This window comes from Callionymus lyra, chromosome 5 (assembly GCF_982586985.1).
Source record: "Callionymus lyra chromosome 5, fCalLyr1.hap1.1, whole genome shotgun sequence".
NCBI classification, from domain to species: domain Eukaryota; kingdom Metazoa; phylum Chordata; class Actinopteri; order Syngnathiformes; family Callionymidae; genus Callionymus; species Callionymus lyra.
Window position 1 is genome coordinate 12,372,896 of NC_141822.1, and position 16,529 is coordinate 12,389,424.

Below are 16,529 nucleotides of genomic sequence, written 5' to 3' on the forward strand. Positions count from 1 at the left end.
ACATCATAAATAATTAAATTTGAATTTTAGCACTGCTTTATTTTGCCTGAAAGGGGACATTTGAAAGTGAAGTTAAAATAGTTATTTAAAAAAATGTATTTAATCACACACTGATGGGAGTAGGCTGCGACGCAGTGCTTCAACTCATAGATGGATGGATCAACTTTAGTGATCCCTCTGGAAATAGAGTTGGGCGTCTTGCTCAAGGACACAAGAACATGATCTTATCTGGAGCAGGGATTGAACCTGTAACTTCTTAATTGTGGCCAAATTCTGCATCTCTGTCGTAAAACATTCTCCTTTATTGCATCACTAACGTCAGGTCCACCTTCTCTGACCAATAATCTGTTCCAAAGTCGCTCCTTCATGATCCTGCTGCGACTGTTCTGGCCTCCTTAGCGTGTTCTTCCTCCTTAGCGTGTTCTTCCTCCTCGAGTCTGGTGATGAGTGTTGTTGATGTGTCACATGCGTCAAACTTTGGCCAGGGGGCCATATCCGGTCCAACAAGTCATTTTATGTGACCAGATGGTTTGCTCAAAATCAAAGTAGGTTCATGTTGATATTGTGACCTTTAATGATGTCGTTCTTTAAGATGAGGAACAAAGATTCTAGACGTCTACAATAAGAGTAAAGTTAATGTTGAAGGAAAGGAATTTATTTAGTGAAAGGGAAGAAAAACTAAAAAAAAAATTGAGCGTCAAAGAATCACTGAAAAATGAATTTTGGCCCCTTGTCTGACGGAGTTTGACGCCTCTGTGCTACATAAAAGTCGACCTCTTCTCCGGCCGCCCGAGTCCAAGTCGATGGGTATCGTTGTGACAACGTCTCTGTTCTGCGTTTTCAGGACGACGTGTTTGTTGCTCCGAGCCAGCAGAGCTTCACCTTGGACCCCAGGAAAGTAAGTTCTCACTCTTCTCTCTTGTTCTGATGTCACAGGATGAGATTAGATCCGTTTCCTGACCCGCCTGAACCGCTAAAAGTTCAAATGTTTAGTGTGGATGTTACACTTCAAACTTTGTACAGAACCTGACGGTTCTGAACCAGAACACAACAGGTTTTAGAGAATAAAGTAAAGTAAATAAATGATTAAATAAAAGACTCAGTTTTGAGTTCAAATTAAATCATTTTAAAGTATTTTTATCACATTTGATTAAATGATAAGAAACAAGTTTAAAGGGAAGCCACAAAGGGAAAAGAAGGCCTGATATTTAATCAGAAGTAATTTGAAACTGTCCCAACATTGGTACTAAGGTTTAGCTCAGACGTTGCCGTGAGCTTGATTGTTGGAGGTCCTGCTGGATCATCAGGTGGACGCGAGGTCAACGTGTCCGTGTGTCTCTCAGGTGCCTATGATGAATGGTCAGATGGCTCCGCCCGCCCGTCCACCTCAGTCCCAAAACTCCATGGCCCGCCATCCTTCCAGGGAGCAGCTGATCGACTACCTGATGCTGAAGGTGTCCCAGCAGGGCCCCCCCCAGACCCAGACGCGGACCGCCCAGGAGACCCTGCAGCACGAGGTGAGACCCAGACCCCGAAACTCTTTACCTCGGCGAGCGAAGACTTGACGATCCTTCTGTGTTGCAGATGCACGTGAAGGTGGAGAAGAACCCAGAGCTGGGCTTCAGCATATCGGGGGGAGTCGGGGGACGAGGGAACCCCTTTCGCCCGGATGACACTGTGAGTGGAAGTTCAGATGCTGAACCACAAGGGGGCGGTAGGGAAACCATTTTAAGAAACCGATACAGAATATGATGTCAGTTTAAACATGTGGGATAGTGAACTAATGTAGAATTATAAAAGGAAAAAAACTGACTCGCACATAAAAAAACACACAAACACTTGATGATATTCAGTTAAAGATGTGAAGTTGTTACTGTCACATAATCCACCTCAACTTGTTCCTGTCTCTCTTCTCTGTCGTCGTAGTTTGTCACTATTTGAGGATAAAAGTTTAAAACCCGAGTTCAGTTTAATGTCAGTATTAACTCATGTGTATGTGTGTTGTGTTCAGGAATGTAGGTAAAATGCCATACAAATAAAACTGATTTGAGACGTAATTGATTTATCATGAAAAAAGAAAAAAAGCTTGACTGGTCAAAAAAAAAAGCTGAGTCAGCAAAACCATCTGATTCCATTACCCTCTCTGCTCCCTCTCTAGGGGATCTTTGTGACCAGGGTCCAGCCCGAGGGTCCCGCCTGCAAGATCCTCCAGCCGGGAGACAAGATCCTCCAGGTAGGTCTGCACCAGACACCGACCCTCCTCTCGGGTCTCTCACCGCCCTCCTCTCTTCAGGCCAACGGCTACAGCTTCGTCAACATCGACCACGGGAACGCCGTGTCGCTGCTGAAGACCTTCCCGGCCACCGTGGACCTCATTATAGTCAGGGAGGTGCAGGCGTAGGAGCCGGACTTCTGTGAGCGGGAGAAACCACTGAATGTAGTGGAGGGGAGAACTGTCACTGTGCTTCATCTATTTTTCTACCTGAAGATGCAAAATTCCTTTTTTTCAACTCTCCAACATCAGCTGTTTTGTTCCTGTGGACGGACGCCGCCACTAGGGGGCGCTGCTCGCCCCGCTCATCCACTCTGCCTTTTGTTTGTCGGGACTGCCGGTGAGACGAGGACGCTCGTCCGCCTGAGATTGTAGCTCACCGCCTGTCACCTCTCCGTTTGTTTTTCTGTTTCACTCATCAAAGATGGACATCGTCTTCACGCGGGTCCCGCGCAGCCACTTCCTGTCATGTGACACCAAGGCTAATGTGAGAAATGTAGTTAAATTCGCCTTAAATTTGTTCTGGCAGAAGGTCAAGGACGCGATCACACAACTTTTTATTCCTGAGCATACAAAACAGTCGGACAAAACATTATGACCAACATTAGCCGTCGACAACCTGAGCCTCTGGTGACTTAAACTGACTCTTGATAAGATTCAAGTCGACGCTCAAATGGAGTCGAGTCACACGACTGCTATTCTGTTTGCAACAAACATCAGATCTAGTCGAGTCCACCTGACCTCACGAGTCGAGGCAAAGATCATCTAGTCGAGGCAAGAATTGTGTTCAACTGATGATGAACTGAGTCTAGAATGAGTTTCAGGCTCAGTCTGGTCTCAAGTGAATCCACCAAATACTAGTTCTATCTCTAGACAGCTGGTCATAATGTTATGGCTGATTCAGGTCAGAGGAGCTTCCGCCGCTGATTGGCCAGATGCCAGAAAACATTTTTTTCGTGTTGACGACTCGCCACACGGGGGCGTTGCTAGGTAACCAAAGCGAGCGAAGAGGTGGTTCCATCCGCACGTTTCCTTTCAAGGGCTTCGTCCGTCTGTTTTTTCTTTTGTCGACACCGTTTGCCTTTTTTTCTGTCTGCGTGTTTTTTGTGTGTTGTTGCTGTACAGTTGGGAGAGAGTCAAGTGCCAATGACCTTGAACTGTTTGCAGACGAGCAATATCCTCCAGCAGCAGCGGCACAAAGCAATACTTTGATCGTCTGATTTGACCACGATTAAAAAAAACAAAAACAAAAAACAACCACATTTTAAGTTTTAAAATTTGGTGAAGTTTTGTAAGAAGAATAGCACAGAAATATATATATGATAGTTGTACATGTCGTTTGAATGTTCGTCACCATTTTTAACAATCTTTGTAAAGTAGAGAAGTGCATCTCGACATATCTGAAGCAGAAAAAAAAAAAAAATCATCTACCAGCATGTTTTTAATCACTCGGACAAGTTTCCCGACACGATGGACGGTCACAGTCCAGCAATAACGTGAGTAACCACTAGGATGTGTCGCGGCCGCACCGTTCTGTCACTGTGCCGACCGAAGCTTTTTGAGCCTTTTATCGTTGTTTTTAGTCTTATTTGCATCTTGAATCTGTTGTTTTTAAAAAGTCGTGAACGTCGGAGGTCACTTTATTACTCGTCACAAACCGTCTTTTCGACAATCGTCGTTTAACGTCCATGTTTGTTTCGCTCCCGTTATTTATTAGCGTCATCCAGAGATTCTAGACCGAACTAATCGAGCATGTAAATATCCTCAAACATTCGGAAGATTCAGAGAAAAAAAAAAAGAGTAGTTACTGATTTGCGATTGTATGACCAGCAATAATGTCGAGTTAGTCCCGATAAACCTGCAGCGAGACGACGGTGGCAACAGTTTTTCCCACATTCCAGAGTTTTGTACATAAACGTGTTTCCGGCCTGTGGAAAATAAACTGATGACATTTACCTGCACACGCCTGCCGAGTCTTTTCTCTTCTCAAGTCTCAAAATATAATTTGAAGGTTATTTGTGTGTGTCTTAAATAGATTTGACTCTATTGCATCAGTGTCTGTTTGTACAAAACTCTCTTTTCATTGAAATATTTACATTAGAAAATGATCTCAAGCCCCGCCCACTGGAAACCCTCAAGTGAAAATTAAATTATCATAACCACACCCACTCTGCTGTGATTGGTCTTGTCACCGTGAGTCATCAATCCCAGAAGTCTTCACCTCCGTCATACATGTGTCAAAATGGACTCCGCTCTCGTAACCTCTCGTTTGCCCAGATTTCAGACGGGGGAGATCATTATAAAGTAATGAGTTCAAAACATGGTCATGATGAAGGATTTACTGCATCTTGGCGATGAAGACTTCAAGATTTAAAACATGTGAGTGAGTCAGGAGAGTTAGGTTTTAACATTAATTGCATTTTTTTTTATCTCTTATCTCTTTATCAAGTTTTATCTCTGCAAAACGGAGCGCACCGTCTCACTCCTGCCCGCAGGTGGCAGTGGAGCGCCTCTAGTGTTAACCAACCCGTTAAAACGTCGAGGAAGCCGCCGCTCGCTCAGCCCGAAAACAGAAATTGTACAAAAAAAAAGGTTTTTTAAAAATACATTTAAAAGGAAATTCCAGCATGAGCGGGATCCCCGGGACAGCCGTCGTGCAGGTAACTAACCTGTCCTCGGCCGTGAGCAGCGAGCAGATGCGGACTCTGTTCGGCTTCCTGGGAGACATCGAGGAGCTGCGGCTCTACCCGCCCGAGTAAGACGCGCCTCCTCCGGCCGGCTGTGCAGGAAACACCGAGGACCTGCGGCCCCGCGGCGCCTCCTCCGAGTGACGGCTGTGACTAACGTTGCGACATCATATCTCCACAGCAACACCACGCTGACCTTCTCCTCCAAAGTCTGCTACATCAAGTTCCGGGATCCGTCCAGCGTCGGTGTGTCGCAACATCTGACCAACACCGTGTTCATCGACCGAGCTCTGATCGTGGTTCCGTGCGCCGAAGGTGAGAGATCCAGACCCGCAGTGAGAGTCAACATCTGTCCTGCTGCTCAAGAGCGATGTCAGGGTGACCAGACAGACCGACGCACTTCACTTTATTCAGACACACACACCTCGGCGCAGGTGTCAGTTTAGCATCACTCATCCATAACAACATCATCATCATCACATCTGATCTCTCAGGTGAACACACTCAGGTGAGATCTGCAGGTGAACACGTGGTTCATCTGATGTCAAAGTCACAACACAGTGGGAGCTCTAAACTTGAGTCGTGTTCGAGTCAGAGGCTGAAGGTTTAGATGGATAGATAAATAGATTTAAGAGATTTTTAGATCTTAGTTTACGAGAGAAATACGACTTTGAACCGATAATAGACGTTGTTAAAAAAAAAAAAGAGGAAGCCATTAAAAGATCACCTTGATTAAAAAAAATACATAAAATGTTATGACTGTCAGCAACTTAGGAAAAAGTTATCCAAATACCAAAAGAGATACTTGATGGAACTTTCAGCAAACCATGGTGTCCCTATTATACAATAAACATTTTTGTGTTAATTTCATAAAGGCTAGCAATTAAAACAAATATTGAATTTAGAAGTTCTTTGTTTTTATCAATTCAATTTTATTTAAAGTGTCTTATCATAACCAAGTTATCTCAAGACACTTTACAGTTGAAGTAAGACTATAATTTATTAAGTAAGTAAGTCATTTTTATTTGTATAGCGCTTTTCCAGACCAGGAAAAACAGATCGCAGCAATTCAAACTGTGTTAAAGAAATTATTTATTTAGAATATATTCATTTTTTTAAATCAATTATTAAAATAAAACAACCTTTAAATATATAGAAATAATTTAATATTCAACCTTAAAATATACAAATTATTCTAAAGGAAATACTCAAACCTTTGCAAATGTAAAATTTTTAATTCTATTATGTAAAAAAAACAACCCAAATGCTTAAAAAACAAACATTTTAATACAAACGTTCAAAGTTATATAATTTAAAATGTTAATTTCAATAATTAAATATTCTGATGTGTACAGTTTACTTTCATAGTAATGACATGAGATTCAACAGAGCACATGGAGTTACAATCAGTTTGATTGACATGTGATCATCCCATCATTAATAACAGGTTATTTAAAATGATTGTTTTCATAGTTCCACGTCTGGATAAAATGTTTCGTTATTTTATATATTTTTTTTATATATTTTTTAAATAAAATCTCTATAAAAAATAAAGTCTCTATTTAAATCTACTTAAAAAAAATATGAATTTATGACATTCATACAGTTTGCGTCGTCACTATAAACCCACAAAATAATTCTGACAGAATAGAACAATCCATGCTTTTCGCATTGACCTTTGACCCCAGCATCTTCGTGACGCGTCATCGATCACTTAGAGGTCCCGCTGTGTTGACGTCGAGCCTCATCTGGTCATCCTCATCACTTCCTGAGCACTTAAATGCTTGAAAGAAAAAAAAACAAACATGATTGACAGTTGAAGCTGATGTGACTCTCTCTCCCTCCCTCACCCCCCTCCCCCCTCCCACCCCCAAAATTGATCACCACAGATGTTGTCAGCTGATGTTTTATTTTTGCCGGTGCTGGTTCGGAGTTTTATTAATTTGGTTTTGTATGTTTCTTTTCTGTGTAATTTTGTGTGCATATCAGATGAGTAGCCCGGCGCGGCCGTTACACTAGCCTGAGTCATTACTATCCCCAGCGGCCGACGCGGCCTCCAGGCGGAGCGTGAGGCGGCGCCGAGGCCTGCGAGACGGACACCTTGTCTCTCTTTTATTTCTCTCGCTCCTTCTTCCCATGTTGTCCACTTCTTCTTCTGCTGTCTCTGTATCCAGAAGCTCCGGTTGAAAACCTCAAGCGTTTGTGTCCAATGTTTTTATTTTTTTTTGTTGTTATGATTATTGTCCAACCCCCCACCCCTCTCTCTCTCTCCGCTACAGCTGCAGCTTTGTGTCATTGATTCAGTCCAGGTCGCTGCGACGGATCTGTATCACACACACACACACACACATGCACACACACTCTCACACACACACTGACACACATGAGCACACACACAACTCTCTTTTCACATGAACACACTCATGCATCTACGCACAAACATGGACACATACGGGATGCTAAGAGGACGGCTAACACTTGTCTCCCTAAACTCTGCGGGTTGCCGTAGCGACGGGCTGGTGGTTAACAAAAGTGAGACCAACGTCAATGTTTTCAAACGTTTGTAATCTGCTGTTTTGAACCTCGCCGGATCACCTGACTCGTTGTTAAAACTCTTGTTCTTCTCTGTATCTGATGTCCTGTGTGCTATTAGCGAAGCCGCCATTGTTGCGCAACACTGCCAAATGATCGCCCCTCCCCCCTCCCCGCGGGAAAAGCGGCCATGCTTGATATGGCTTTGGTTCAAATGTGTCCAGTCCAGGTGACCCATGCATCCACGTGTTGACTCATTCTGTATGATTTCCTGTTGTGGAAGAATCTCTGTTAAGCTACTGGCTAAAGTACGTGTCGGCTGATAGACGTAGACCACTAGGGGGCAGTATTGGGATCAGATCAGCCTCTGTAGAGTTGAGTGGGCTCAGTAGACCAGACGTAGACCCGGGCCGCTCGACTTCCTGCGCTCACTCGCTCCTCTATCTGCAGGGAAGATCCCGGAGGAGGCCAAGGCCTTGTCGCTGCTGGCCCCGGTCACGCCAGCACCTGTGGTGATCGCCGGAGGGGGTCTGCTCCCGATCCCGACCCCTGGCCCACTGCAGAGCGTGAGTCGAGCTCGTCTTAAACAGGGGGTCACATGCCCCTGGTCCCGGGACCAGGACCGGTCCAAGAGGCATTTGTTACCTGGTCGCACAGAAAGATAAAAAATATTTATGTTCTATTTATTATTAATGTCTGAAACGGGTTTTATTTTGAAAAACAAGTAGTTTTCTTCTGAAGTAACACAAGCATGTTTACTCCAAAAACGAACCTTGATTTTTTTTAAATGAAGGTCGGTCCGTTAATATAATGCCACCATTAAAACCGTGAAAGGTCGAGGACCCGTGAGCACGTTCTGTACTTTCACTTTTTTTGTTTTCCCGCTCTCACCACAAGGTGTCGCCAAAACATGGAAAACAATCGGCACAAAAGCCAACATAAAAGTTATATAGTTACATATATATCTTTTAATTATTGAAATAAGAACTATTTAAAATAAAACATTTTCAAATATTCATATGATTGAATTAAACTATATAATACTAATAATAGTAATTCAATGTTTTAAAAACAAAACAAGAAATTCAATAAGAAATAAAAAAAACAAACATCATGAAGAAATAATAAAAGTCCAGGAGTTCAAGTTTGTTACTTTAAATATGACAGTTTAGATTCATCGTCAAAGTTTGATGACTCATGTCTGATTGGTGTTAAAATGTTCAAACGTCTAGTTGACATTTTCAAACTCAAACTCACAGTGATGTTGAATAACTTCAGATATAAAGAATGTACAACTGAGACAACATTTTACACATTTTTAACACTCTGTCCATCTGGACACATTTCTTTCATGCAATAATGTCTCCACAGCTCAGTCTCTCCCTGATCAACCGGGTTCCCCCCAGTCTGGACTCCGCCTCCGCCTCCGGGTCCGGTTCTCAGGCCCCCCTCATGGGTAACGTGGATCCATCCAAGGTCGACGAGATCCGGAGAACCGTCTACGTGGGCAACCTGAACTCCCAGGTGAGTTGCGAGGGTCCAAGGACCGGACCTGGTCTCCGGCTGACGTCCATCCTCGTGGTCCCCAGACCACCACGGCGGACCAGCTGCTGGAGTTCTTCAGGCAGGTCGGGGAGGTCAAGTTTGTGCGGATGGCGGGAGACGAGACTCAGCCCACCAGGTTCGCCTTCGTGGAGTTTGTGGACCAGGACGCCGTCCAGCGAGCGCTGACCTTCAACGGAGTCATGTTCGGAGATCGACCGCTCAAGTACGTGTCCGAGGATTGAACGATGACTTTTACGTTTCTAAGGTTTTTATTGAAATTGATTTGTTTCAAGCTTGTTATTATTGTTTTTTTATAATTGAATTCAACTATTTACTTACTTTTACTTACTTAAATGTTTAATTTCATGGAAAATTATTTATTTTAATAATATTTTTTCTCCTGGTATACTTTTGCCATTTCAGACTAATCCAATCGAGCACCGAGCCGATCGTTAACACTTTTAAATTCACAAAAAGTTGGTAAACGACCATAAGATCCAAATAGTTAATTTAATCATTTTCCTCCTTTTGAATCCGCCATGAATTATGAATTGACGCTCCTGTGCTTCTAAGTCGTCACATGATCATCTCTGTGTCGCATGATTGGCTGAAAGTTGGATCGAGCAGCTCGGTTATCTTTTGTTATTGTCTGTCGACACGATTATACCAACATTTATATATTGAATTTAAAAGACTAAGAATTTAGAAATATTGAATTTATAAAATGTTTTTTATTATTTAAAATGAATAACTATGTGGATGTTTTTCTTAATTCAATTTGAAAATATTCCCTTTTGTAATTTAATAAATAAGAAAAAACCTTTCACTATATTAATAATTGAATTATTAAAAAAATAATTAAATGTTTAAAAAGAACAACAAATAAAACACCTTTCTAAGTTTTTAAATGTTCAATTGGATATTCAATATCCTGATGCACTGATATATATTTTTCACGCCAACACTTGTAGTTTTGTAACATTACTGATGTGAAAGACTTGTCGATATTAGAACCTTTGTGATATTTTTTTCTATATCAGCGCTTTGTAAATATGTCAATATCTACCTAACGTTGACGACGTCTCTCTTGTGTGTCTCATGTGTCTCAGGGTCAATCATTCCAACAACGCCATCGTCAAACCTCCGGAGCTGACAGCTCAGGCTGCAGCCAAGGAGCTGGAGAGCGTCATGAAGCGGGTCCGCGAGGCCCAGTCCACCATCGCCGCCGCCATCGATCCAGGTTGGTGACCCCGACTCGTACGCCGGCGCCGAGATCGTGACGCTCTCGCACTTCCAGCTGACAAAGACAGGTTCGCCGGGCGCTCCAAGAGGGCCCGGAGGTCCCGATCGCACTCCAGGTCGGGCTCGCACTCGAGGGCGCACAGGAAACGGTCCCGCTCGAAACACCGGTGAGCAGAACCAGCCGAGCGTGCTGTGAGAGATCGTTGTGTCACCAGAATATTTACGGAGATTTAAAACCGTCTCGTCAGGTCGTCGCAGAAGTCCGGGCCCCGGAGCGACGGCCACGGATCCAGGAACAGCCACAGGAGGCGCTCTCACTCCCGGGACAAACCGCACAGCAGGAGTCGATCCAGGTTATTACCCGGTTTGATCCGGAATATTTTATTTTCAATTTACAATTCAACGTACAATTCAATGTACAGTTCAATGTACAATTCAACGTACAGTTCAACCTCAATTCAATGTACAATTCAACATTCAATTCAATGTACAATTCAACGTACAATTCAATTTAATGTACAATTCGACGTACAATTCAATCTTCAATCGATGTACAATTATATCTTCAACTCAATGTACAATTCAATGTACAATTTAATCTTCAATTCAACGTTCAATTCAATGTACAATTCAAATTAGATTCACTGTAAGGCCACCAGGGGGCCAACAGGGTTCTTAAAGTCAGAAAGAAGTTATAAGGATTTTATTTATACAATTTTCTGGATGTACGTTTATCAATGTAGTAAATACAATACATTTAATTTACAATTGTCTTGTAAATCAATAAATATTAAAAGTGTTTTTTTAAATGGTAAATATCTGTGTCATCATTTGTATGAATATAAAACATTTTATTTTCATTAACATATAAAATAGGGAGGAAAATATAGAAAAAAAGAAACTATATTCAGAAACAATATTTACTATTTTAAAAAGTATAAAATAATAGTAATCAGGTCTATGGAAGTATTTCAGTGTCGAGTTTTTAATTCAATTTAATTCAAAATGTTGAGACATTGAATTTGTTTATATTCAATAGTTGAATTTAATCATTTGTGAAAGGTTAAATTATTATTTTATTTACAAGTGAAAGAGAAATCGATTATTTTCAAAATAAGTGATTATTTTTCACATAGTTGGATATTGTAATTAAAATAATTCAAAAATATATTATTTAAAGATGTATACACTGAATACCCAGAAAATGTTGTGTTTTCCATGAAAAGTCACACTTATTTACCACCATGAGTTGTAAAATGAATAGAAAATATAGTCAAGACATTGACAAGGTTAGAAATAATGATTTTTATTTGAAATAATATTTTTTTTTCCTTCAAACTTTGCTTTCGTCAAAGAATCCTCCATTTGCAGCAATTACAGCATTGCAGACCTTGGGCATTCTAGCTGTTAATTTGTTGAGGTGATCAGGAGAAATTTCACCCCATGCTTCTAGAAGCCCCTCCCACAAGTTGGATTGGCTGGATGGGCACTTCTTGCGTACCATACGGTCAAGCTGCTCCCACAACAGCTCAATGGGGTTTAGATCTGGTGACTGCGCTGGCCACTCCATTACAGATAGAATACCAGCTGCCTGCTTCTTCTCTAAATAGTTCTTGCACAACTTGGAGGTGTGCTTTGGGTCATTGTCCTGTTGTAGGATGAAATTGGCTCCAATCAAGCGCTGTCCACAGGGTATGGCATGGCGTTGCAAAATGGAGTGATAGCCTTCCTTATTTAAAATCCCTTTAACCCTGAACAAATCTCCCACCTTACCAGCACCAAAGCAACCCCAGACCATCACGTTACCCCCACCATGCTTTGACAGATGGCGTCAGGCACTCTTCCAGCATCTTTTCAGTTGTTCTGCGTCTCACAAATGTTCTTCTATGTGATCCAAACTTCGATTCGTCCGTCCATAACACTTTTTTCCAATCTTCCTCTGTCCAATGTCTGTGTTCTTTTGCCCATATTAATCTTTTTCTTTTATTGGCCAGTCTCAGATATGGCTTTTTCTTTGCCACTCTGCCCTGAAGGCCAGCATCCCGGAGTCGCTTTTTCACTGTAGATGTTGACACTGGTGTTTTGCTGGTACTATTTAATGAAGCTGCCAGTTGAGGACCTGTGAGGCGTCTATTTCTCAAACTAGAGACTCTAATGTACTTATCTTCTTGCTGAGTTGTGCAGCGGGGCCTCCCACTTCTCTTTCTACTCTGGTTAGAGCCTGTTTGTGCTGTTCTCTGAAGGGAGTAGTACACACCGTTCACGGAAATCTTCAGTTTCTTGGCAATTTCTCGCATGGAATAGCCTTCATTTCTAAGAACAAGAATAGACTGTCGAGTTTCACATGAAAGTTCTCTTTTTCTGGCCATTTTGAGCGTTTAATCGTCCCCACAAATGTGATGCTCCAGATACTCGACTAGCTCAAAGGAAGGTCAGTTTTATAGCTTCTCTAACCAGCTAAACTGTTTTCAGCTGTGCTAACATAATTGCACAAGGGTTTTCAATCATCCATTAGCCTTCTGACACAATGAGCAAACACATTGTACCATTAGAACACTGGAGTGATAGTTGCTGGAAATGGACCTCTATACACCTATGTAGATATTGCACCAAAAAACAGACATTTGCAGCTAGAATAGTCATTTACCACATTAGCAATGTATAGATTAGTTTAAACGTAGATTAGTTTAAAGCACTGTTTAAAAAAACAGTGCTTTTCTTTCAAAAATAAGGAAATTTCTAAGTGACCCCAAACTTTTGAACGGTAGTGTATACAATCGTAGCCTTTTTAATCCAATATAAAAATATAGGTAAAATAGCTGCAACATGATTGGCTGAAGGTTCAAGTGGTTGCTATTGTCTGGAGCCACTAGAGCAGGGGTGGGCAAAACGTCGATCGGTCGATCGCGAAGCTGTTGCGAGTCGATCGCGTGATTTAATAAAATATGATATAAGAAAATAGTAAAGAGAGCTCAGATCGGCTGCTGTGCATGTCAATCAAATGGTTATTGCGCCGATTGGTTGAAAATTTGATTGACATGCACATAAGCCAATCAGAGCTCCCGCCTCTTCCACTGAACGCACGGAAGTTCATATGAATCGAGAATAAAAAGAGCAAAACGTGTGACAGTCATTTTACGCAATTCAGAAAAACGATATAGAATTATAAGCTTGTTTTAAAAAAATAAATAATATATCGAACAACATGCGCATTATGTTGTTCGATATATTATTTATTTTTTTAAAACAAGCTTATAATTCTATATCGTTTTTCTGAATTGCGTAAAATGACTTGATCGCTTCAGGTTCTTCTCTACGACAGTCACAGAAACATGACGTCAGGTCCATCAAAGTTAAGCTGCAGGTTCCAATGAAAGCAACAAATGCTGGTTTTCCTTTTGTGATCGCGTCCTTAAAACACACTTGTATTAATACACCATCACATGATGACTATTTGTAGATTACCTTTATCTCACGAATATAATGAAAATACGCTCAAACCCAAACACATTAAACGGGTGCAGGTGAGACACACATTCTAATGACGTCAGAGACGATCAGACAAAGCGATGATGATGTGAAGTTACTGATGAACAGTTTTATTCTCGTTAAACTTCATCTGAAGATGTTTTAAAATTTAAATAATCCACTTTTGTGATTCATATCATACATGTTTAAAATTAACAAATATAAACTGTTAGTTTGAATTCATGTTTTCATTTTTTTTTTTTTTCATGATGACACAAATGGAGAAATTTAGGTCTTGTGCTTCATTTAAATATGATCAGCATATTGAAATGGAGGCATGGAAAGGGATGAACCCGTCTGAACTCTTTGATGAACAAAGGAAAATGGCTTGAATTCGTGTCAAGCACAGATTCTTACATCTGAATATTTTTTGTGCACCATTTGGGTTCGAATGAACGACAATTTTTAGTAGGAAATCAATGCAATTCTTAGGACATATGAGTCTGAACTTGTCTGCAGTGGAGGATGAGATTCAACACAGGCTGACACTGAGCCTAAGACCAGGTCTCATGGACATTTTTGGAAGTTACTCTCAGAGGAAAAGTATCTTCTTATGAGGAAAGTTGCTCCTCAGAGACTGAACTATTTGAATCTAGTTATTTATGTAAGTCAGTATTTCTATGAAGATGATTAAATCCACACATCCTTCCATCATGACTGATCATCAGTCCATTCACTTCATTCAGTGCAAGTCATCTGAGTGAAGTATGTTCTTACTTATGTTGAGCAAATTTGATGAAGGTAGATCTTGTGGACTTGATTTTTATGAAAGTAGCTCGCAAACTGAAAAAGTGTGAGCACCCCTGCACTAGAGGGATCAATACAGTTTTATCTATCTATTATACCAACATTTAAATATTTAATTTGAAAGACTACAAATTGAAAAATGTTGAATTAAAAATCTCTATTTTTTAATATTTGGCATAAAACGATCAAACTCTGTGCAGGGGTCACCGGAGGAGGAGTAAGTCCAGGACCCCTCAACGAAGAGCGAAGTCGCCGCCGCAGAAAAGGTTCGGGACGTCGGTCCAGTTGTTGACGGGTCGAGACACGAACATGGTTGACCTGCTCAGTGTGTGTGTGTGTGTGTGTGTGTGTGTGTGTGTGTGTGTGTCAGGGGGAAGAAGGAGCGCAGGCGCAGCAGAGAGCGACGGCAGAGGTCCACGTCCAGGAAGAGGAGCCGAAGAGACGACGACAAGACCAGAACCAGGGTCAAACCAGTAAAGGTACAGAGGCGGGAATAGACCAGAAAACTTGTTCCACAGTGACCTCTGAATGACCTTGATGGAGGAGGACCCGGAGTAAACTAGGGTCTGTTCCAGGTGAGCCGGGACCAGGGGCGGGTCAGGAAACACTTGGACAGCGACAGAGAGGACTCGGCCGGCGAGGACGTAACGTCGTCGCCGTGCGCGCAGCACAACGGTAGCTAGCTCAATCACGCAGAGGACACGACCTCTGACCCCGCGGGGGACGACCCATGACCCCAATAGAAGTCCCCACATGATGGAGACTTGGAAGCTTGTGTGTTCCTCTTCATCATTTCTAAGGTTTCCGTCACATCATGGAGATTCATCACCAAATAATTAACTTTTTTTCGATTCCAGTCGAAGCCGCCGACGCTAATGCGACGTTACAATGTTTTGTGTGTGAGGTGTGTATAAAAAACATGTTGTTGTGTTTGAACACCAGACCAGAACTCAAGAGGAGTTTAGAGCTCACTTGGATGTCCTGAAGTTTTCATATTTATTTTTTATATTGACGTGTAATAAGCAGCCGTTCATCGCCAAAGCTAACGTGTCAAATGCAGCACAGTTAGCATGAACCTGCTAACATCTTGTTTTTTGTTTAAAGGTCATTGGAAGTATCGATGAACTAGTTAGCATAGTGATGCTATCGACATGTGGTGAAACAGAGCGCCATCTGGAGGCTAAAAGGGTCTCTCGTTTTAGAAGAGTTGCTTCTTGTCTCATGTTAACCTTCACCCGTCACATGGTCGTTTTTAACCCTACATTTAGCACTACATGCTAACCCAGATGTTTGTTTCACTAAACTTTGAAGAACGTGACGGTTTCGCGCTGAAGCTCTAGGTGGCGTAGTGACTTTTTAACTAAGAAAAAAAACAAGCGAAGTAGCATCGTAACTTAAAGTTAAATGCTGTTTTATTCAAAATAATTCAACTATATTTTTTAGAAAGTCGTAAAGGTGTAGAAATAGAAAACGGCTCCAACAGATATCGATGATAATTTGAATAATTCATGTTCATTTGAACCGAAGCTAGTTAGCATTGGCGCACTTTGCTAGCTAACACTTTGACGTTCAAACTGGAATGTTTATGGACGTAAGAAATCAAATGTCACGTAGACGAATGAGCGAAGTTTTTCTCCTGAAATTGGTAAATACTAAGGATGGAACTCAATAAGTAATAAGCATAACATGCTAACGTAATCTTAGCCAGTAGCCGTTACGATCTCTGACGAGCGGTAAACGTGCTCGTCGATGATTTATTGAGATGATGTGTGTCCTCGACGGAATCTTCCCCAACAGGAAACGCGTTTACTGAAGATATTTCGCTGGACTGTCCGAGCTAAAAAACTGTTACCCTGAAAATTCGAGGAAAAAAACAAAGCTGTCGAGTCCTCATGAGATGTTGTTGCCTTGAATATTTATGTGACGTTGACTTTCTCGCCACGTTTGCTGCTTCAATAAAGTGTTTTTATTATACA

The 16,529-nt window shown here is 41.6% G+C and overlaps 2 protein-coding genes and 1 long non-coding RNA gene across 6 annotated transcripts in view; 2 read left to right on the plus strand and 1 right to left on the minus strand.

The window, feature by feature from the left end:
* erbin (erbb2 interacting protein) overlaps nt 1-4,227 on the plus strand; it is a 48,959-nt gene extending 44,732 nt beyond the window's left edge. For both annotated transcript variants that reach the window (XM_087790971.1, XM_087790972.1), the window contains 5 exons: nt 845-898; nt 1,344-1,517; nt 1,585-1,677; nt 2,159-2,233; nt 2,294-4,227. In XM_087790971.1, coding sequence (XP_087647097.1) covers nt 845-898; nt 1,344-1,517; nt 1,585-1,677; nt 2,159-2,233; nt 2,294-2,401 — 504 coding nt within the window. In that variant the 3' untranslated portion in view covers nt 2,402-4,227. The remainder of the gene's footprint in view (nt 1-844; nt 899-1,343; nt 1,518-1,584; nt 1,678-2,158; nt 2,234-2,293) is intronic.
* LOC148079423 (uncharacterized) overlaps nt 1-14,743 on the minus strand; it is a 58,547-nt gene extending 43,804 nt beyond the window's left edge. The window contains exons 1-2 of the long non-coding RNA XR_015711324.1: nt 13,755-14,743; nt 11,657-13,249 (exon numbers count right to left, since the gene is read on the minus strand). This is a non-coding gene — a long non-coding RNA (uncharacterized LOC148079423). The remainder of the gene's footprint in view (nt 1-11,656; nt 13,250-13,754) is intronic.
* Nucleotides 4,786-16,527, plus strand: srek1 (splicing regulatory glutamine/lysine-rich protein 1). 3 transcript variants are annotated; one of them, XM_087790974.1, is made up of 11 exons: nt 4,786-5,027; nt 5,141-5,274; nt 7,942-8,057; nt 8,863-9,015; nt 9,081-9,259; nt 10,146-10,276; nt 10,334-10,445; nt 10,527-10,631; nt 14,754-14,819; nt 14,924-15,032; nt 15,129-16,527. In XM_087790974.1, the coding sequence occupies exons 1-11, from the start codon at nt 4,900-4,902 to the stop codon at nt 15,234-15,236; spliced, it is 1,341 nt and encodes a 446-aa protein (XP_087647100.1). In that variant the 5' UTR covers nt 4,786-4,899; the 3' UTR covers nt 15,237-16,527. The 3 variants fall into 3 exon arrangements, with proteins under 3 accessions (XP_087647100.1, XP_087647102.1, XP_087647101.1); XM_087790976.1 differs by lacking the exons at nt 4,786-5,027; nt 5,141-5,274 and adding exons at nt 5,283-7,157; nt 7,239-7,491; XM_087790975.1 differs by lacking the exons at nt 4,786-5,027; nt 5,141-5,274 and adding an exon at nt 5,283-7,491.
* The last annotated feature ends 2 nt before the right edge of the window (nt 16,528-16,529 follow it).